This window comes from Chrysoperla carnea, chromosome 5, assembly GCF_905475395.1.
Source record: "Chrysoperla carnea chromosome 5, inChrCarn1.1, whole genome shotgun sequence".
Taxonomy (NCBI): Eukaryota; Metazoa; Arthropoda; class Insecta; order Neuroptera; family Chrysopidae; genus Chrysoperla; species Chrysoperla carnea.
The window spans coordinates 17521828-17545381 of record NC_058341.1 but is presented as its reverse complement, the minus strand read 5'-3'; the positions used below and the strand labels follow the sequence as shown (position 1 = coordinate 17545381).

Here is a 23554-nt window from a genome sequence, read left to right as displayed (position 1 = left end):
CTACCTGTCGACTAGCCTAAAACTTTGTTCTAACTGAACCAGATGTATTAAAGTTTTACATCTGTTTCGATATGCGTCGCGTCGTCTTGAACACCATTTCGACAGCAGGCATACATCGAACACAGTCACTATAAACATTTCGATTTAAATTTGCGAAAAGACTACAAAAACTTTGTATCATTTGAAATGAAATATAACACCACAATGTAAAAGTCAGAATAACAAAAAAAAAAAAATAGACCATAGATATCAACAACTCTATCCGATAACGGAAGGACATGTAGACGTAAAAAATAAAAAATAAAGTGACTGCTAGAAGAAGGGTAGATATGATTATATTTATATGACGTGTGGTTTAAAAAACTTGTACTTAGGGTTGCAACAATCCCAATGCAATATGTTGATGATATGATGATGACAATAACAGTAGGTATACACAGATCATAATTGAATTTGTTATCAAAATATTATCAGTGAGGCGTTTGTTAACAAGCCTATTCAACGTTATCTATACTATACTAAAATCACCACAATTCATAATATATTACATTAATACTTACTCGTTCACTTTCTGAGAGAAAGGCATGGTTTTCATCCTGTAAAACGATTTCAAAACTTCAGTCAGAACCCATCAATACTTGAGTTGTTTTATCGAGGCCAACTTATTGAACTTTGAAGTGTGTTTTCGAGCCAAATTGTATAATTTATTTGATTTGATATGAAATCAGAATGAAAAAGATCGAACTAATTAAATTAAACTATGTGCTTTAAAAATGTAGGTATACTTTGTCTTTTAAATTGTTGGCCTCGACAAAATGATTTAAGTATAGTATACCAAAAACCTGCTAAATATATAAAGGATGATCGAAATTGAGTTTTCTAGCTTTAATTTAAAACACAATTACACACACAAAACGTAATGTCATCTTACTTATATTTTTATTAATCGAATATTAAGTTTAGTCCTTTTAAGTTTAGACTTGTGATCTAGGGGTTATTCGAGGGGTTAATTTGGCTATAAATTGGCGGATGTTTGTTGATATAGACGCAACTCTAAGGAAAACCCCACACACTTAACGCAAGTTACAATCAAACACACGCACTATCTTATCCCAAATGCTTCAAACTTCCCCGAACTTTTGCACAACGATGCCAATTTTTCGATTACTAGAACGATTAAATTAGCCTTAATCTTCCCTTAAAAGTCCACATCCAGTTCAGAATTGTTATTTCTGTAGAACAAGTGAACAATTTGAGCGTTGAACATTGTTGAACGTAAATGAAATGTTTCGAACTAACATTTGACGTTTGAAACAAGCGAAAGTATTCAGAAGATTCTAATGAGTTACAAAAATAGAAAACTGAAAATAGATCACGAAGAAACGCGGTATAAATCTACACAAAAAAGCAGAGCCGACAAAGAGGATTCATACAGAAAATTTTTGTTTCGAAATATCATTAATTCAGAAGCGAATCAAGGAATGCCCAGGAGCAAAAAGTCGACCAAACGCATGACATAAAAAAGTTTTAAAAAGTTTTTCTTTACGTTTTTCAAATGAAGTCATCAATTTAGATTGTCATGCAGTGAAAAAATTTTCAAGCTTCCTTTCTGCTACTATGAGAATTTTCATCAAGTAAAAAGCTGTTACCAAAAGGTCATATCTACCAGAGCTTATTTTAATATATTGTGTTCAGTTAAAGTAGTTTTTTCATGAATAAAACTTGGATGCATGTGAATAAAACGTGGATGCTGTATGATGATGCTTATTGTCCTACTATTACGACAGTTGAATAATAAAATAAAGTTTAGTAAATTCAATCTGTTCATAGCTTACCAGCAGGATATCCTTCACTTTATCTGCAACAAGTAGAACTTTCAAACTTCTAAAGTAAAACAAAGAAAACTTTTTTTGTGTGTGGTATTAAAAATTATTATATTATTCACTATTTTTATAGTTTGTCACATTTTACACCAAGAAACCGAACTAATATAAGAGTTATCTATAAAGAAAGGCCTGGTGAAAAATTTCAAAAATCCCTAGATCAAAATCCTTCCTAATCAAGTTGAATAAAAATTTGAGAAATTCATGACCAAAAAGCCAAAAACAAACACAAACCAGTCCAAATCATGTTAGCCTCATAGAATAAACTTTTCCCAAGACGGATTCTACCTACAGATTCTTATTTAGTATAACCTTAATTAAAATTATCTAAAGTCGTATTTTCTTTTTATTTACAGGTCATCCAAGATTTATGAATCAACTCTCATGCGGTTTGGATTTGGTAAGTATGGCTGGTGAATGGTTAACAGCTACAGCAAATACCAACATGTTTACATACGAAATTGCACCCGTTTTTATTTTAATGGAAACTGTTGTGATGAAAAAAATGCGAGAGTTAATTGGCTGGGATGGTGGAGATTCAATTTTAGCACCAGGTGGTTCCATTTCAAATTTATATGCATTCTTAGCTGCCAGGCATAAAATGTTCCCACAATACAAAGAAAAAGGTCTAACAAGTATAAAAGGACAGCTGGTTATGTACACATCAGATCAGGTGAGAATTTGTAATTAAGTATCCAGGATCAATTTTTTAAATTAAAAAATTAGTTTTCTTCCTTTTGAACTATTTTATTGACAGAATAATGATAAAAACCTGAAATCCAACTTAGATTTTCTGATATTATGAATACGTTGTAGACGGTGAAATTCCACGTCGAAGTCATTCATAAAATTTCATGAATTAATTTTTTCGAGCCCTCAATATCTTTTTTCCTTATCTTAGAACATAGATCAGCAAATAATTGCTATCTTTAAGCAGTTTAGATCTCAAAAACCCGTAACCTAAATTCATAAACCAGAAGGTCTAGAAAATAACTCTTCTATTCATTATTTTCCTAACAATAAAAACACGAATAATTAAATTTTTTTATGTAAAATTTATCAAATTTATCCGATTTTTCTTTTTTTTTTCAAGTGCCATTATTCCATAAAATCATGCGCAGCTGTGTGTGGTTTGGGTACAGATAATTGTATTATGGTGCCTTCAGACGAACGTGGACGTATGATACCCCAAGAATTGGAACGTTTAGTTCGTGAAGCAAAATTACGTGGAGATATTCCATTCTTTGTGAATGCTACAGCTGGTACAACTGTTTTAGGTGCCTTCGATCCAATCGATCAAATCGCTGATATTTGTGAAAAATATGGTATTTGGTTACACATTGATGTAAGTATGTTTAAAGATTAATTAAATTAAGAACATTATTATATTTTTCCATATTACCCATAAAAATGTAAAACTAGACTTGATACTGTGACAAAATTTGAAAGTGAAATTAAAATTGATTAAAAAACGAAGAAGTTATAAGCACTCAAAGATTATTGTCCATCTCCTTTTAGCAAAACAAAATTTTATATGTATTTTATATGTTTCTGTATGGTGATGTCCGATAATGACGTTATTAACCTATATCTTCTTCTTTGTTTAATTAGGAATTTTAAACGTTCCTATTTTGCGTACTTGTAAAGATTTCCAAAAACCAACTTCACTTTTCTGCCCGTGCTGTGAGAATTATTCGACCGAAATAATTTAAATAATTTAGTCAACAAGTCTATTGGCAAAGTTTTTTTTTAAATTAATTTACACTGAAATCTGGCTATCAGTAAGCTATTATAAATTATTATCATATTTTATTGGGTATTATCTTTTTATTTATTAATGTTTAAAACATAATTAAATTTTCAAAAAGATAAAAACAAAATTTTCATTAAAATTAAATTTAATTAGTTTACATCCATACGTTGTTCCAAATTCTGCTTAATTAAATATATAACATGTTTATAAGTTTTCCCAATTGTTTCCCCGGAAGTGTGTCCCACCCTAGGACAGTCACTCTAACCTAACCTAACCTTCCCCGGAAGTGTATTCTTACCTACAAGAATTAATAGACCTCTCTGCACTTTTAGGCAAATTTTCTCTCTGAAGAAATGAAACAGTTGCTCTTACTGATGATGGAATTCTCCTTAATCTAAATTAAATTTAAGTAACTTTTTTTTTAAATTAATTATTCCATTTTTTTATTAATTATTAATAAAAAATAGTTATATTTTTTAATAAAAACAACGGTAATGACGTTTTTACACCCGTTGAGGCAGTGGGCCAATTGGAATCATGATAAATTCACATTTTTCAGCTTGTTTCTATGGAAAATTACGTTTGAATATATTTTAAGCCAGTTTAGAAACAAACCATTAATCATTCTGGATGTTACTTCATTATTTGTTCGTGCATAGTTTAACAAAACCATTTTCAATTGTAAAATTACACGAAAAAACAATTAAAATACATTTTTTTCTTAATTTTTCTTAGTAATTTTTGGTAAACTCGAAAATAAATAAAATTAAAAAACATGCAAGCTTGCATGAAATAGTTCTCTATTATACCTAAGAGAACAAACTCAAATAAATAATTTTTTTATTTTAAAATTTGTTATAGGCTGCATGGGGTGGTGGTTTATTATTATCAAAAAAACATCGTCATCCAAAATTCACAGGTGTTGAAAGGTAAGCAATTTTTTAACTGTTTTTTTTTTTATTAGATTTCTTACAATATTTCAGGGATAAATTGTCAATACAGAAATATTTTCTCTTTAATCAATTATTCTACAGTAAAGAAGGAAAAGTTGTATGTCTAGTAAAATTACCATATACATTTCTAGGTTAATATTATAATTGAAACATTGATTTTCACAAACAATTTTCCATGTAAATAAAACAGTTTGAAGTTAACATCTCTGTTTCGAGTGTGTTGTTGAAACAGATGTTACAAATCTCATGTAATCAAAAGTAGTAGTAGGTGCAATGTTCAAACTTCAATAACGCCTCTTATCAACTACATGATTTCGCTTTTTACCAATTCGTATTCAGAATATCTATTAAGAATATTCACATAAACGGAGTAAAGGGAGGGGGGATGTTGAATCTTGGATCACAATTTACATTTATTTCTTCTTGTAACTATATGTTCCTTATCGCACTTTCGTCGGACAAATCAAAGTGTCCGACTGACACTTTTTTTATAGTTTATTACTTTGATATATTAATGGTATTATAAATGATGATATGGTCTTGTGGTTACAGTGTCCGTTCTTCATCCTTAAGTTCTTCCGATCGAATCCCATCTACGTCAATAGATTTTGTTTTAATTTCTACTTTTTTAAATAACTTCTGATTACAGATGCTCTCCTAATACTCTAGAAATATAATTATTATTTTTAATACAAGAACTTTTGACTTTTTTCACCACTTTTCTACGAAATTTGTTGTTTGTTGTTTTTAGCCACGGGTACAGGAGCAGAATTCACGGGTCCAGCTAGTATTTAATAATACAATGCCAATTTTTATAACTTGATAAACGAAAACTTCACGAATAATAATAAAATTCAAAATTTTATCTATTCCTTCATTTTACTGTTTTTTAAAAATACCCACATAATTTATGAAGGAACATAGTTTCTACCAGGTGCCCTACGACACCTTTTGTTCTTTTTCAAAGCCATTTTTAAATTTCCGTCACCGAAAAGAAAAAAAAATAAAACCTTTAAAGAACACTCTTTTGTTTGTCTATTCTCTTATTTTCTATTTGCTTCAAATCTATACTTTATGAGGAAAATTAAAATTTTATTCATGCACAGAGTCTGATTATCCAAAGATACGTCTAGCGTAAACAAACGAATTTTTTCTCAGGTGTCATCACTGACAGACCTGTTCAAAAGGTTTCTCAAAGTTTTAAAAACAATAATTTTTCATCGTAAAATTATTTGTCAGAATTTGTATAGAATGTAAAAAGGCGTGGAAAATTTTCATACCCGATTATATTGATTTAAAAAAATGTTTTTCAAAGTTTTATAAAATAAAAATATTCGTATATATTTAAAAAAATTATTTTAACATTTACTAAAAAAATTTATTATTTTTTTAAAAGTTTTGCTAGCCGCTTCTCTTATACAAAATCTATGTTTTATAAATTTTCTTTTACAACTAAAAGTATTGGAAAACTTTTCAAGATTGACAGAATGTAAATAAGTTTTATTATGAAACATTATTCAAGCTGAAATATATGATTTCTAATTTATTATTTTTAAATTTTAATTTTAATTCTACAGTAAATAAATCTATATAAAAATTTTAATTAAATTTTTTAATATGTTGTCCTTTTTTAATATTGATGGCATATGTTGTCCTTAGCTCTGCCAAACAAAATTATGGAATAAATTAAAGATATAAATATTGATTGATTGTTGGCTCTTTTCCAATATTTCCGATGAATTTTCGGGTTTATAAAATTAACAAGAGTGTACTGTTTTTAATGCACACTTGTAAAAAATATTATCATTGGTTGCAATTAACTAGTTCCTGATGTGGATTCAATGGAGTTGGAGACGATGGATGTCTCAGATGATGCTGCTATTTAATACTCTACGCTGCGGGACCTCTGCTCAGGACGTTGAAATATTTTCTAAAAGAGAAGGATGAGTAATCCCTAGCCGAAGACGGGGGGTGAACGACGAAGGGGCTTGTCTGGAGAGGCATTGCGCTAGGGTCCTCTGTTGCTGCTGAATCTTCTCAGAGCCGTTTTTGACACATATGATAGCCGAGTTCATAGTATTCGCCTGATAAGAAGCCATCCATCCGGTTCCGATCTCTGAAGTTCACAAGCCTGTGAAGCATGGTTTTCACAACACTTCACGCAGCGCTGAACCCCACGACGGAACCATGATCCGTGTCAATAGGACTGACATCTGTAACATTGAATGGCCCCTCGATGATTCTCGAACTCTTACCGAAGTCCCGAAATCCTCTTCCATTGGTGATAATGTTGGTGTTAGTGTCAACAGATGAAATAACCAATTTTTTAAAAATGAACATTTTTGAAATTCCTTAGTAAAATAACAAAGTATTTTTGATTGTACCAGCTGTACATCCAAAAATATATTTTAATTTACACTTGCAGCAAAATAAGATAAATAAAAATAATCTTGTTGTCAGAGATTATTTACACAAAACAAAAAAAATATAAAAATTTTGTCAAAACAATATTTAAAAAAAATTGGTGAGATAATAAAAACAAATTAAAAAAAGTACGATTAAACAATTGACTGAATTAACTGTTGAAGTATCCTGTATAGTCTGTGTTGAGTGCCTGAACTTATATTTTTTTATAAATTAAATAAGTTTAAAAATCTGTGATCCCCTGACCACCCTTTCGAAATTTCGAAAATTTTCTATTTGTCTACCTTTATATTCCCTATTTGATGGGTTTAATATGAAATTAGAATCAATAGACTCAGTATTTGAAGCTAATGTCTCATACAAAAGTTGTTCATTCTTTTATAAGAAATCTTTTTTATATTAAAATTTAGTTCTCTTACGGATTACAAGATATGTCCTACGGACCCGAGATCCAATGACCTATGCTGCTCATTTCTGAACACAAACTAACTTTTTACATCTTTAGCATGCTATAAAAATTTCAGCTCCATTTTCGTTTTTGACAGACGAACAGATGGGCTAACAAACAGGTATGGACTAATTAGGCGATTTTATGAACACCTACACCAAAATTTTATTCGTATCATCAATATTTCTAAGCTTTGGACTAAAATTAGTATACCTTGACATATGTTTCACATATACGGGGTATATATGCATAATTTGTAATAAAAAATTTGTGATCAGGTGATGTTACGGATAACAACACCAGATAGCCAATCACTACTTAATCATATTTAAATAAAAAAATAATATTTATATAACTCTGATACCCTTAAAATCATTATTTATTGTTTGTTGAAGTGAGATTCGTACTTTTTCATCTTCCAACGATAATCTCTACTTTCATATATTTTGTGATTTGTATTGTAATCAACAGTTTGGAGTTCTTGAATTAGTTACAGAAATGCATTCATTTAAAAAAATCGATCCGCAATTGACAAATTCAAACTCGGATAAAAATTTATTGAAATATTTCACTAATTTTAAGAGCTTCATTGAAGTAACAAATAAAAAGTTTGTCTTACCAGAATGCTATTCAGAATTTATGGAACAAATTGAAAATTTCGAAGTTTATGATAGTGATGTATTTATATTATCATATCCAAAAACTGGTACTACATGGGCCCAAGAAATGGTATGGTGTATTGGAAATAACTTAGAATTCAGCGATGTATATATTACTTTACGAGTTCCACTGCTGGAACATAGTTCGCTTATTGGTAATCCCGACGACTACCCTGAGTCTTCCTACTTACCTCCTTTGGAATACATTCGTGATTTACCACATCCAAGATACATCAAATCTCATTTACCTTGGGATCTTTTACCCAAGCAAATACGAACGGGTGAACGTAAACCGAAAATCATTTGCACCTTTCGTGATCCAAAGGACACAGCGGTGTCGTTGTATCATTATTGTCGAAATTTTTTTGGATTTTCTGGGGACTTAAATGATATGATGGATTTATTTTTAAATGGACGCACACCATTTGGTCCATTTCCAGCGCATGTATTAAGTTTCAACGACCAAAAGCATCGTGAAAACGTTTTAATTATCAAATATGCGGAAATGAAAAGTGATTTGAGATCAGTAATAAAACAAGTGATACAATTTTTAGATAAAAATTATTCGAATGACGAAATTTCAAAACTTGAAAAACATTTATCGTTTGAATCAATGAGGAATAATGCAGCTGTTAATGACAGCCATCGTGATAGTCGTGATGGTGCCAAATTTATGCGTGCAGGAATTGTTGGTAGCTACAAATCGGAAATGACACCCGAATTAATTGAACGATTTAATAAATGGATTTTAGATAATTTTGGCAAAATGAAAACAATATTTGAATAATAAATTGAAATATATTAAATAAAAGATTACAAATTTAAATTATTTATTATGTTAATTTACGTTTTATTAATTAATATTTTATGAGAAAAACTTTATTTTGAGAAAAACAAATCGGAAACGAGAAATTTTTTGCGATTTTTGAAACTTTTGTAAGTGTTATTTTTTAAATCTATTTTAACCCCTTTATAAATTCGAAAATTCTCAAAAATTTTTTTCGAAATTTGATAACACTCAGTCCATACCTATAAATAAATTACAAGGCTTCTGATGTATTTTCGAGTCTATTGCTTTTAATTCGCACTTGTTAAAAAATATTATCTTTGGTTCCAATTAACTAAAAACTGAAACAATCTTAATTTAAGGATTAAAAAAACTCCCCATAGAACTAGAAAAATATTTCTTGAATAATCCATATTTTGGAAATTTTTCTAGTACTTTTGACCTAGGTCTTAGTTCGTTTTGGAAACTGCTTTCGTGTCCAAAATTTTTTAATCCGCATCTGCATTTAACTTTAGTCAAACGTTTTTTAGTGATTTATGGGGGGCTTATTATTAATATTTTTATATTAACGTAATTCAAGTTTAATCGCTAATCCATCTTTAAATAAAAAAATAATATTTATATAACTATGATACCCTTAAATTCTTTATTTATTGTGTTGAATTCGAAGTAAGATTCGTTCATTTTCATCTTACAACAGTAACCTCTACTTTCATATTTCTGACTTGTATTGTTATCAGTAGTTAAGAGTTCTTACAAAAATGCATTCATTTAAAAAAATCGATCCGCAATTAACAAATTCAAACTCGGATATAAATTTATTAAAATTTTCCACATACGACTTCATTGAAGTAACAAATAAAAAGTTTGTCTTACCAGAATGCTATTCAGAATTTATGGAACAAATTGAAAATTTCGAAGTTTATGATAGTGATGTATTTATATTATCATATCCAAAAACTGGCACTACATGGGCCCAAGAAATGGTATGGTGTATTGGAAATAACTTAGAATTCAGTGATACATATATTACTTTACGAGTTCCACTGTTGGAACATAGTTCGCTGATTGGTAATCGCGAAAATCCTGAGTCTTCCTACTTACCTTCTTTGGAATACATTCGTGATTTACCACATCCAAGATACATCAAATCTCATTTACCTTGGGATCTTTTACCAAAGCAAATACGAACGGGAGAACGTAAACCGAAAATTATTTGCACATTTCGTGATCCAAAAGATACAGCCGTATCGATGTATCATTATTGTCGAACTTTTTATGGATTTTCTGGGAATTTTAATGATATGATGGATTTATTTTTAAATGGGCGCATAATATTTGGTCCATTTCCAGCACATGTATTAAGTTTCAACGAACAAAGGCATCGTGAAAACGTTTTAGTTATCAAATATGCAGAAATGAAAAGTGATTTGAGATCAGTAATAAAACAAGTGATACAATTTTTAGATAAAAATTATTCGGATGACGAAATTTCAAAACTTGAAAAACATTTATCGTTTGAATCAATGAAGAATAATCCGGCTGTTAATGACAGCCATCGCTTTAGTCATGATGGTGGCAAATTTTTGCGTGCGGGTATTGTTGGTAGCTATAAATCGGAAATGACGCCGGAATTAATTGAACGATTTGATAAATGGATTCTGGATAATTTTGGCGAAATGAAAACAATATTTTAATATGGAAAGTAAAAGGTAATTATTGGACTTACGTTGGAAATAAATCATCAATTCTTGAAAATAAAATGTTTATCACAGATGGTTATGTAATGCCAAACATCTTAAAATTGTGTGCCTTGTCCTTGCCAAATAATTATTATACATATAAATAAAAAAAACGCTGTAATCTGGTAATAAAATAATAAAAAATAAATTTTTTTGTCGAATAAATAAAATGAAAATAAAATAATTTGTTTTGAGAAGCGGAAATAGTTTTGGGAAATCAAAATCTATTTGATCGTTAATAAGGCTTTACAGACCAATTTGTTTTAATTTTAGTAGAGTGAAATTACGCCTTGTGTACGGATTAAAAGTTCGAGCAGTGAAACTTTGGGGTTTTTCTTTTCACATCAAAATAAGTATTTTTTGAAATTTTTTACTTTCCCGGAGTGGTGCAACATGTTTAAAAAACAAAATGGCGTCAAAAATGAAATTTTTTTCAGAAATTTTATCATTTTTATTTTATATTCGCAAAAGGAGACATCGGTGCATATCCAAATTTGGTAGGTTTGTAGTCCATGTTAAGAACTACTCCTCATAATTTTTTGGTGGGGTTTCGTCCCTTCCCCTCCCAGTTATATATATATGTATACATACATATGGTAAAACAGTTCATTTGACTATAACTTGAAAAATATTCGATTGATTTTAATGAAACTAATATCAATAGTAGGTTTTATTACTTACAACTTTCGGTTAAAATTTTAGCGAAATCCGTTAAATAGTTCGGCCAAAATTTCCAATTTAGGGAATTGTTTAAAATGGCTGCCATTTTATGCCATTTTGTCCTACGAGGTTAAATTTTTTTTTAAATTGTAGCATTTTTTATTATCTTTCGATTTTATAATAAATGGCTTACCCGTAAAATGACTCCTTGATCCATATTTTTGCGAAAAACGGAAAATTTAACACTTTCTGGAAATAATTGTTTGAGGGGTGTATAGACTGGCTTTGGGGGGTGTTTTTTGCTTTGGCATGAGAAAACTATTTTTAAAAGAGGTCTATATGGTTTAAAGCAAAATTTGAAAGTTTTAACCCCCGCGCTGTAAGGGGGAAGGGGTGTATGAAATAAATGTATCTTAAAAGATTTTAAAAAGAGGTCAAAATAGTTTAAAATGCTAAAGTAACCCAAAATTTTCGATGCTTTTATTAATATAGCACTTTTTACAACATCCACCCCTTCCCCTCCCGCTTTCATATTTTTTGCAAATTCAAAATTTTTATGACGTATAAAGGGGTTTTGGGGGTCGCTGATCTCGAACTTTTGGCCCAAATAAGTACACCCCCTAAAAATATTACAATTGTTTTTGATAATCTATTGCAAAATTCGAGATCAGCGACCCCCAAAACCCCTTTATACGTCATAAAAATTTTGAATTTGCAAAAAATATGAAAGCGGGAGGGGAAGGGGTGGATGTTGTAAAAAGTGCTATATTAATAAAAGCATCGAAAATTTTGGGTTACTTTAGCATTTTAAACTATTTTGACCTCTTTTTAAAATCTTTTAAGATACATTTATTTCATACACCCCTTCCCCCTTACAGCGCGGGGGTTAAAACTTTCAAATTTTGCTTTAAACCATATAGACCTCTTTTAAAAATAGTTTTCTCATGCCAAAGCAAAAAACACCCCCCAAAGCCAGTCTATACACCCCTCAAACAATTATTTCCAGAAAGTGTTAAATTTTCCGTTTTTCGCAAAAATATGGATCAAGGAGTCATTTTACGGGTAAGCCATTTATTATAAAATCGAAAGATAATAAAAAATGCTACAATTTAAAAAAAAATTTAACCTCGTAGGACAAAATGGCATAAAATGGCAGCCATTTTAAACAATTCCCTAAATTGGAAATTTTGGCCGAACTATTTAACGGATTTCGCTAAAATTTTAACCGAAAGTTGTAAGTAATAAAACCTACTATTGATATTAGTTTCATTAAAATCAATCGAATATTTTTCAAGTTATAGTCAAATGAACTGTTTTACCATATGTATGTATACATATATATATAACTGGGAGGGGAAGGGACGAAACCCCACCAAAAAATTATGAGGAGTAGTTCTTAACATGGACTACAAACCTACCAAATTTGGATATGCACCGATGTCTCCTTTTGCGAATATAAAATAAAAATGATAAAATTTCTGAAAAAAATTTCATTTTTGACGCCATTTTGTTTTTTAAACATGTTGCACCACTCCGGGAAAGTAAAAAATTTCAAAAAATACTTATTTTGATGTGAAAAGAAAAACCCCAAAGTTTCGTTGCTCGAACTTTTAATCCATATAACAGCCTTTTTTTGCTTAGATTTACTCCAGTATTTATAGATTTCCATTTTTCCTAAAATATCCTGTCTATTTAATTAGTACCTCCATGTGCTTATTAGGTCTGTGATTAACAAGTAATTAGCATGTGGTGAGTCTGACTTCTTTAATCTGAATGAATATAAGTAAGCAACAAGTCCGGAGTAAACGAATTAATATGTAGAAATTGTAGTGAGATTTTCCTGTTGCAAACTATTTAAGGTTTTGACACACGACGAAACAAACATTTACGCTTAAAAATTTAAATTTAGTTTTCAACGTCAAAATAATGCGATCAAGGAATGCGAATAATAGCACTTTTTTCAAAGTCGAGTAGTAATATTTCTTGTAATAGTATATCACAAAAAACCCTAGGCTTCAGACCAGGACCCTAGGCCAAAAAGTTGAGATTTCCCGGCGTGTGTGACATAAATGCTGAGGCAAAAGCGAGTTAGTACCTCATTGTAATGAGATACTTGTGAAGTAAGACGAGAGTGCTTCACTTCGGCTAACAAGTGTACTCGGAAAGGATAGGGGTCTTCACCAAAAAGGTCCTTAGATTGTATTTTTTTAGATTTACGAGGACCTAAACAAGGGAAGAGTTGAGAAATAGAAAGAAATCGTACATATCTAATACCAAAACAATATGATCGCCTTTCGTTACTTGCAGGCATTTAAAGAGAGTAATATTTGACAACTTTTCGTTTCACTAATAAGCCTACAGTATTAATTGTAACAAAAACACAATTCTTTTACTTTTATCTCTAAAGAAAAAAAGAAAAAAACATTTTTGATAGAAATAAAAGGTTTGAAGAGAATTTCAGAACAAAAATTGTGATTATTTTTGTTAGCCCTCCAGCAAATTTAACAATCAATTCGGCTTGCTTTTCGTGTATAGTGAAAATCATGTGAAATGATATCAAAAGATCCATTAGTTCTTAAATCCATAAGTTACAATACGTCTAATTTTATCTACTAGGTAAACTATTGTATTATTATCTTAGTTGCACGGTTTTCCGAGCAACAACTAGTAACTAATTTGTTCATTGAATGTACAAAATTTATTTGTCGCTCGAAAATGCTTATTACTATAGTAATCCAGTTACTATATCACATTTGCTCCAGTCGGAAAGAAATTGAGAATTTGAATTGCTTCAGTCATTTGAAAAGCCAGATTCACATTCTGAAGGACAGAAATTAGTGAGGAAAGAGCCATTTCTTTTAGGTTTTCGAACTATTAACACGCGATTATTCGATGAAGATTATTTGCTATTCCTAGAGAAACCGCTTTTCCTATATATTAATTTTTTATATATAGGGTACCGTTTTAATCTATTATGGCTAATTGCTCGTTTTTTAGTTAAACAGTAAAAAAAATTAAAGAAATATTAATTTAGTTTAATGGAGGGTATAATGTTCTGACATCAGATTCTCCGGGTCTAAAAGTAATAAAACTTTAAACTAAAACATTTTTCAGAAAAAATTCGACTTAAAAATTTGTTATTATTGCATTTAATCGATGAAACAGAGTAGTTACAGAAAAATGCTTTTGTCAAGGTCAATAAAGGACTTTGCCTGCGTCTATGACTTTGACCTGGAATGCTAGTAGCAAGGTCATTTGACGGTTAATCAAGGTCATACTGACCTTGACCTTCAAATGATCTTGAAAATTTTACTGAGCTTTAAAGTTATTAATTACCTGTATTGTCCTTGATAGCTTTTGTCTAAAAAGTTTTCTAAAGCTAGCGTATTTGCTTTCGAGTAAATGCAATAATGACATTAAGTTTCATTTCCTCCGAAAGCTGACGATTTTCGAAAATTTTTTAAAAAGTGTTACTATTATTTTAATAATAAGGGAATATTTTAAGAATTTACTATGGATAAATTTATTGTCATACTTTTAAGGAAAATTTCACTTTTTTTGATTTTCACTATATCTTTTAAAAACATATAAAACTGTCTATTATAACACTATTTGTCTGATTTCGAATTAAATAACTTTTAATCTGTGCATAAACACACTCACACACACACATATTGCAGTCAGAGTGAATATTATAATCCCTACAATTCCTTCAGGATAAAGGGTACATATTGATTAAAAACAACATGTACATAACAGTGAATGATGAATGATTTTATTATTAAAAAAATGGAAAAACATCTGTTCCATCTAACAAAATCTTTGAACACTGATTTTATCCATTTTTATACCATGTATACATGAAATATAAATAAGGTATACTAAGTTTAGTTCCAAGTTTGAAACGCTTAAAAATATTGATGCTATGAACAAAATTTAAAGGCGTTCATACAATCTATTTCCCTTGTCAGTTTGAATGTACGTCCGTAAGCACGATAGCTCAAAAACGAAAAGAAATATCAAGCTGAAATTTTTATAGTGCGCTCAGGACATAAAAAGGGAGGTTGAGTTCGTAAATGAGCAACATAGGTCAATTGGTTCTTGGGTCCGTAGGACTCATCTTGTAAACCGTTAGAGATAGAACAAAAGTTTAAATGTATAAAATGTTCTTTATAAAAAAATTAAACAACTTTTGGTTGAAACATTTTTTCGTAAACGTCATTGTTTACCCGTGAGGGCGCAAATTATATTGAGTGTATGATATGAAAATATCAGCTACACGTGTGTGTGACATATATATGTATATGTGGCTCTCTAAAAGTGGCTGACTTTCTTTACGTACATGACGTAAAAAAAACAAACGATTGCGTAATCATCATTGTCCATACATGGTATTTCAACAATTAACTCAGTCAATTGTTTGTTTTCACTATATATGCTTTAATTTTTATGAATGGAAAATTAATTTTTTTTACAATTTTTACTTTTTATGTTAGTTGATTTCACCTTAAAGCCTCCCTAGCTCAAAATTGAAACACCTATACCGAATACAATAAACTGCGTACATATGTTAAGGTATCCCCAAGCTTCATGAGACTAAAAGTAGTTTTTCACGACATTATACAGCGGTGGTTTGCAACGGTATAAAGTTGAAAAAAAAATTGTTAAACCATTGACCATTGTTTCTTTTATCTGCCATTAATTTTCAAATTTGTCAATATTTAACACGTAAGGTATATAGGATCCATATTTTATACTATTTAAAAGCCATTTTTGAACATTTTTTTTCGTGTTTTTGCTACAGTTGCAATTAAATGGCATCTTCCAGTTATTTTGGATACGAAACCATAAGCACGCCCTTGAACATAGTAGAAAACTCTCGATGAAATTACCGTTCAAACAAACAAAAATTAGTTCATTTGCTTAGAAGCTACGATGCCACAGACAGACACACAGATACACGGATACAAAGATACACTGACACGTTAAACATATAACACCCCTATTTTTAGTTGGGGGTTAATAAGAAACATTTAATTTACAAAAACAAACAATCATAAAGTTTTATTATTTCCATTCTGAAAATCCTTAGATAACGAGATTTTAAGAGAGTCAAGTTTTCTTTTTCCTCCCACAAAGTATTTCATTCTTAAGCTTCTCTAATGGCATAAAATAAATCCGTAGACAAAAATAAAAATACAAACAAAATATAGTGGGCTATAAAAATGACTGCACATAGATAGACGTCTATATGTTTTACTTTTTTTAAACAAAAATTTTGTGTGAAAAAGGATATGACCTCCATATAAAGTTTTAATTCATTCTTATCATTTACTTATAACTATGGGGTGATTAAATTGGTATTAATTCGATTTTAATTTGAAATAATTACTAAATGGTGTAAGATATCAACTTAGATATTATTTCATGGCATTTTTATTCACATTTTAGATAGTCATTTCAGAATGGCTGAAAATTTCATAGGTGTAACTCAGCATTGTCTCCTCAATCGTAAGCCTAGTCCGCGATCTCAAAGCAGGGGAATTTGGCCCCAATAGAATACCAGGGACATGGGAAGCACCAGTTTTCAAATAGATAAAGAATCATGAAAATCAATTCACACAGTTGAAAGTTCTGAGGTAACACACATTAAAAAAAATACAATCGAATTAATAAACTCCTCCTTTTTTGATTGAAGTCGGTTAAAAATAGACAACCACACAAATTTTAACCGAAACTACTTTTATGGTAGCGAATGATCTGAAAACTAGTATTACACCGGTTTGTATATGGAAGTAAAAATAATTAAAGATTTAGATTATTCTTTTTTTTTGCGATGTATGGTAATGTATTCAATTTGATATAAATTTTGGATGTTACACAACCACAGCAATTCACACATTTTATCAAGTTCCCCCTAATTTTATAATATCGAGAAAAAAAAACTATATAAAATGAATTACATTTGCAAATAAGGTAATATCATAGACATAAAAAATATGATTCAATGAATAGAGAGAGCATTTCTTCTAACGAAGAAATTCAATTGAAATTATTAACGTGTGTATAAAAAACTATTATGTATAAATAATATAAAAAAAGCAACAACACAGTGTTTTCAAGCGATCACTAATCCTAGAACTAAGTGTACTCGATGTTACTTAACTTTAGTGATCGGGTGATAATCATTGTTTTCAATGTGGAGCGTGACGCGTGACGATGACGCGAGTTCCATGATTTATGTTCACCTAAAATTGTGCTGAACGCTCCTAAAGAAGTTTTCACTTCAAAAATTCACCTCCTGAAGGTGTTGGCGTGAACTGAAGAGTAGAGGAACTGTTTATTGGTCTCGAATTTTTTTCAAATGCCATGCACAACAAGGCCTATTTTCAACATGAATTCAACACCCTGTTACTTGCAGTACTTAACAGTGAAAAAAGAGGGTTTAAATTACTCTGTATAGCGATACTACATAGTCAAACAATAGACCAGATACAAGGCATAGGCAAAGTATTCAATTTGATATGTGTTTTATATATCTAAAGCTCTAACTATTCGCTGCATATTTGAATGAAACGAAAAAGCTTTAAACATACGCCTGCAAATGATTAATTACCTAAAATTTAATTCTGTATATAATTAATTTATATACATTATATAGGCTAAAACTTTATAATATGACTATGAATTCTTGTAGCAGCGCTTGTTTATTGTTCAATGCGTGTGTATAACGTAGGTATTATAATAATTAATTCAAGCGCAGCGATTTATTTTAATACGTTTCTATTATACCTATTCTTTGGCTTGTGTGTTTGTAAATTATGTAATAATAAAAAAAAAGCTTTTAAAATTGAGGTTAGTTTATGTAATTAGTGGATGAGAATAATACTTATCTTTAAATTCGACTTCTTTTACTTCCTTGTACAATATTAAGGAAATGTTGTAATCATTTCAATTTTCAAGGGAAATGTTGTGTTTGCATTGATTGCAGGTTCATGATCATAAAACTTATTGATTAAAAATTCTCAGCAACCGAGAAATCTTTTTCAAGGAGCGCGGAAAATTATTGCAAACTTCAAACTGAAAGATTTCCGATTTTATATTATTCAGAAAGATAAAGATAATATTAACGGAAATATAATCGAATAATCAGTAAAATATTTTGGGCTGCGAATAGCTAGCTAGTTTAAGTCTTAAGCTAACTTAGTCACTTCAATATCTCGAAAACTACTTTTCGTAGAATAAAAACTGGAGTGAATTTTTTGCTAGGCAAGTCCTAAAAGATGAGTCTAGGCGAAAAATCGCAGGAACTTCCAAAGCTGAAATGCAGCACACTTCCCAGAGCCTCCGCCATAAAAACGCCTGAAAAATTGCGAAAATCAAAAAGGAAAGACGAGAAATAACAAATGCTTCCAGATCCCTCCAACAAATTTCATTTTGTAACGTAATTCATTGAATCAATACATTTCTTTTTAAAATTTATAGTCAAAATCACCGAAAATTTTTAAAAAAACCCAAATTATCTTAAATCTACAACAAAGAAACCATAGCTCAAGCGATTTTTGGCATCAAACCTAGCAAAATTTGCGAAATGTAAGCAAGTTTCGATTGAAAACAGACTCTATTCTAAATCCACTATTTTCAAGTTTGTACCCAAAATACACTTAAATTTTTGCATATCCAAAGAAGTACGCATACTCACATCAATCTAAAGTGTTTTTCCTAAATTTTGATACCACTTTGGTATCAAATATTTTCCATTTAAAGTATAGATCCAAAGTAAGCATATTCACAAGTCCCCAAAACACCTTTTAAGTTTTCACATAGCCCAAAGTGTAAGGAACGTGAATCAGAAGTGTTTCACTTAAGTTTTGATACTACTTTCGATTTTTTTGCTAGGAGATTTTTCGAAATATATATGATAGTGTATATCTTACTTTTTATTTTATTAAAACCTAATTATTGTTTCACATATCAAAATAGTTTAAAACGTCGAGATTGCACAGTATGAAGGTGGTAAAATTTTGGTGGATATAATAATTTGTAATTACTTGCTGAATTTTTTAATTATATCCGAATCCTAAATTTAAAAATCCAAAAAAAAAACCAATTATATTTTCCATTTTTTAAAATTCATTTCTGTCTTTTTCAGAGCACAGTCAGTTACCTGGAATCCTCATAAATTAATGGGGGCTTTGCTTCAATGCTCAACTATACATTTTAAAGAAGATGTAAGTACCATTTGAGTTTCTTAGAATTTTCTTGATATATTAAGTGTACACTCCTGATCAAAGAAATCCATCCAAGATATTTGCTAAAAGTGCTAATTCAAATAATGGTGGTCATTCAACTTTCTTTTTGTAGATAATTTAAAAAAAAGGACTTTTATGGCCAACAAAAAAACTCGTTTGTGTTTAGCAAAATTTTGAGAAGCCCTGAGGATTTAATCTTATTGAAATAAATCAATAATTTACTGATAAATCTAAAAATTATGGTAATTACAAATTGTTACAATCTAGCGACTTCATATTTCCCACAGAAAAAAGTCCATAGGTGTGAGTTTACACAATTGGAGAATTTTTTCATATTTTTGAGACATTAATTGTTGCGACACGAGTCCTGTTTTTATTCGAATGGCTCGAGTAAATTTGGGAAACTCCTATTTAAATAAAAAAAAAAAATTTCATTTGAACTCGTTTTCACTCGAATTACCGAGTCAACTCCTAAAATTGCTTCAACTAATTGGATCAGAATAACATCAAACTTAGTCAATTTGTTTAGAAGAAACGATACCACAGATATACTCCAAGGCATAAATCGCTTCAAACTTTCAACCCTTCAGTTGAACCTTTGAAGCGATTCAGCTTTCAACCTTTCAACTCATAAAAAGCAGTCTCGACATTTTCTATTTCTTATGGATAAAAAGAACTTTAGACTGATAATTTTATGTTCAATTCATGTATAAGTATACATTTCATACCGTTTTGGAGTGAGTGTACTTTCATGAGAAAAAGGGAAAATTTATCTAAATCATTGAAGAATTTAATTAAAATAGTCAAACTGGGAACATATGTTACAAGTATATGCATAGATATGTGATGTGTATCAGAGTTATAGCTTCCCCCAAATAAAATGTCAACAGTTATACAATTTAATATCTGTTACAAATTGAACGTTATAAAATACAGAGTTGTTCATAAAGATATTACCACGTAAATGTGAGAGATTTCGTCCAAAAAATAAAAGGTGCTAGACACGTTATACAAAAAGAAGGTATTATAAGTTATTATGGAACGGGAGCGAACTAATATACAAATTGCTGATATCTGCCTTAGTTTTCGAAATCTAAAACAGAATTTTCTATATTTTCAATTTTCTATATTTTGAAAACTACGCAAGATATCGAAAAATTTAATTTTTACTTTTCTTCTTATATCGTCAAGTTATAACATAATTCACTATCAAAATTGAAAATATACACCTTGTAATATATACCGACAAAATCGGTTATTTCTCTTCGCTAAACTGGGTGCCCAAAATTTTTATCTGGCGAAATTATGAAAATTTATTTATTGAAACCTGAAAAGAATGTTCAAATACTTATTTGTAAGCAGATATAGCCTGCAAATAATTAAGTGTCAATATTTTAATTGTGAAAATAATTCAGGAAAAAAATATTTCAGATCAAGCAAAATAAGAGCACAATTATCGGTACCCTAAATAAAATTCCCCAATGAGTGACACTTATCACACTTTAAAGATATCATTTTTTATTATTTTGTCTGTTTCAGGGACTACTTATCAGCTGTAACCAAATGTCCGCCGAATATCTATTCATGACCGATAAATTATACGATATTCGATACGATACTGGTGATAAAGTAATTCAGTGTGGACGTCACAACGATATATTCAAATTGTGGTTACAATGGCGAGCAAAGGTAATAAAAATAAATAAAAAAATTTAATTCCCCAGGTGAGGCTCGAACTCACAACCCCGGCATTGCTCACGACTTACTGTCTTATAAGTACCGTGCGCTAACCAATTGCGCCACTGGGGATATGTAGAATCGGTCAATAAATTTCATTACATCCATTCACACAGCTTTAGAATATTTATAATACATTTGATTATTAATGTTTATACAATTGGTTGTATATTCACTAAGTTATATAGCCATTTATAAAACAATATATTCTAAATATTTTTCTTATCTAATAAAACTGTTTTATTTTCAAGTTTAAAATGATAAAATGTGAAATAAACATTGCAACTTTAGGTTTATTAAATTAAAAATTTTAAATTTATTAAAAGTTTTCGATCATTTGACTTAAAAATAAAAGAATTAATATTTAAAAACTATTTTATTTGATTATGAATAAATTACATCTAGTTTGGGTAATTTATGTACAAAATTAAATACTTTTCACATAATTTACGCTTAATCAAAGTACCGTAACCAATAGAAAAAAACGGAACCATCATACATTCATCATGTTCGCCAAATCTCCAAAATTTCCTAGCTCCTCAAAATGGGTAAATATTCAAAATTATTCAAGGGGCCAAGCATAAATCCTAGCAAAGAAGATATAGCTTTCTTTTTATATTATGTGATACAGAATTCAAGCTACATATTTTTCAATTAAAAATCATAATTCCATACTAATAAAATTAATCATAATTAATTGAACTTTATATATCACTGATTATAAGTAAAATCTAGGCTAACGACTTCTTGATTGCTTGTTTTTAAGTCCCAACTTAATACAAAAGCTACGTTGAGCTTTGTGGGGGGGGGAGGGTGGCATTAGAATCAAGCTAGGTAATTTTGACATTTTTTTGCACAACGAAAATGCATCATTTTAAACTTTTAACAGAAAATAGTAAATGTCTTCTTGACTTGATAATAAAAAAAATAAGTTCCATCCGAGTGGAGATCATACTAAAAGCTACAGTTGGCTACAAAAAGGTTAGAATTGAAGTTTATGGACAGTATTTCCACGTAAAGTTAATGTTATTTAAAAAAAAGTTATTCTTGATCTTAGCTCATGACGTCTATTAGGCATATGATGGAATTAATTTATTGGCGGTAACTAAATACTAAATTTAAAATTTTGGATTATTTGCAACAATTGTAGTTTTTTTAATAATAAAACAGTACATATTTACTTATTTCTAACGAATAAATATTAGAAAAACAGAAAAGCAAGAACTGATCAGCAATAAAAATTTCATTTTTTGTCTTAGGGTACTGAAGGTTTTGAAAAATTAATAGATCGATTAATGGAATTAGCTGAATACATGGTTAATCAAATTAAAGCACAATCTGATAAATATTACTTAATTTTGGAACCAGAATTAGTAAATGTGTCATTCTGGTATATTCCACCACGTCTACGTGGAATACCACACAGTCCAAGCAAGGAACAAGATTTGGGAAAGGTATACATTTTTTTTTAAATTCGAAATTTCACTTACCTGAATATAAACTTTGATTTCTTTTTTTAGATCTGTCCAATTATTAAGGGACGAATGATGCAAGCAGGTACTTTGATGGTGGGTTATCAACCAGATGATCGACGGCCTAACTTTTTCAGAAATATTATTTCATCGGCAGCAGTTACTGAAGGCGATATTGATTTCTTATTAGCTGAAATCGATCGATTAGGAAATGACTTGTAAATAGTTTAAAGTAAGCCTAAAATTAATATCCTGCACATCTTCTCACAATTTTCGTTATATTTATTTTTGAAAAAAAGCACTTATTTTTTTTTAAACTCAAAATTGCACTCTTTTGTACAGAATAATTTTTGTTAATCTCTCATCTTAATTTAAGTATGGATGCACTTTTTAATTTATTAATTTCAATCAAAATTCATTACATAAAACACAAACGTTAAATTGTTAATACAAATATTCTTAAACGAATATTTCATTACTAATTAAAGTCAACGAATAATTTTTAAAAAGAAAACTCAACGTTAATGCCTTTAAAAGAAAATATAGTTGACTCTAAAACAGTCTTAGATGTTTAGACAAAAATAAAAAACATAAATAAAATGATAATTTTTGGTGCAAAAGCTGTGTCATGTGAACGTGAGCTTTAAGTGATTGATATATTTGTTAATAACCACACAGAAAATCACGAATTTGATTAATTTTAAGATGATTTTTGATTAAGTTTCATCTGACAATCTTAAATGTCAAAAACTTACTTCCTCGCATCTTTGAACTATAGGCAACT

General features: G+C 29.7%; 2 protein-coding genes and 1 non-coding gene across 3 annotated transcripts in view; 2 read left to right on the top strand and 1 right to left on the bottom strand.

The window, feature by feature from the left end:
- Positions 1 to 23087, top strand: part of LOC123299976 (glutamate decarboxylase) — a 53852-nt gene extending 30765 nt beyond the window's left edge. The window contains exons 3-9 of the mRNA XM_044882416.1: positions 2240 to 2556; positions 2977 to 3228; positions 4498 to 4565; positions 19462 to 19540; positions 21101 to 21250; positions 22558 to 22752; positions 22819 to 23087. Coding sequence (XP_044738351.1) covers positions 2240 to 2556; positions 2977 to 3228; positions 4498 to 4565; positions 19462 to 19540; positions 21101 to 21250; positions 22558 to 22752; positions 22819 to 22992 — 1235 coding nt within the window. The 3' untranslated portion in view covers positions 22993 to 23087. The remainder of the gene's footprint in view (positions 1 to 2239; positions 2557 to 2976; positions 3229 to 4497; positions 4566 to 19461; positions 19541 to 21100; positions 21251 to 22557; positions 22753 to 22818) is intronic.
- LOC123299990 (luciferin sulfotransferase-like) lies at positions 7875 to 10754 on the top strand. Its single transcript, XM_044882440.1, has 2 exons — positions 7875 to 8062; positions 9766 to 10754. The coding sequence occupies exons 1-2, from the start codon at positions 7960 to 7962 to the stop codon at positions 10602 to 10604; spliced, it is 942 nt and encodes a 313-aa protein (XP_044738375.1). The 5' UTR covers positions 7875 to 7959; the 3' UTR covers positions 10605 to 10754.
- Positions 21278 to 21370, bottom strand: Trnai-uau. The gene is given in 2 exon segments: positions 21278 to 21313; positions 21333 to 21370. It is a non-coding gene; the product is annotated as a tRNA-Ile (tRNA).
- Positions 23088 to 23554: the final 467 nt, after the last annotated feature.

Bases quoted from the DNA above. Each gene is read 5' to 3' on its own strand.
- LOC123299990 (XM_044882440.1), top strand. From the start codon at position 7,960: ATGCATTCATTTAAAAAAATCGATCCGCAATTGACAAATTCAAACTCG. The intron at 8,063-9,765 runs ATAAAAAGTTTG...TTGAAGTAACAA, and splicing joins GAGCTTCATTGAAGTAACAA to ATAAAAAGTTTGTCTTACCA.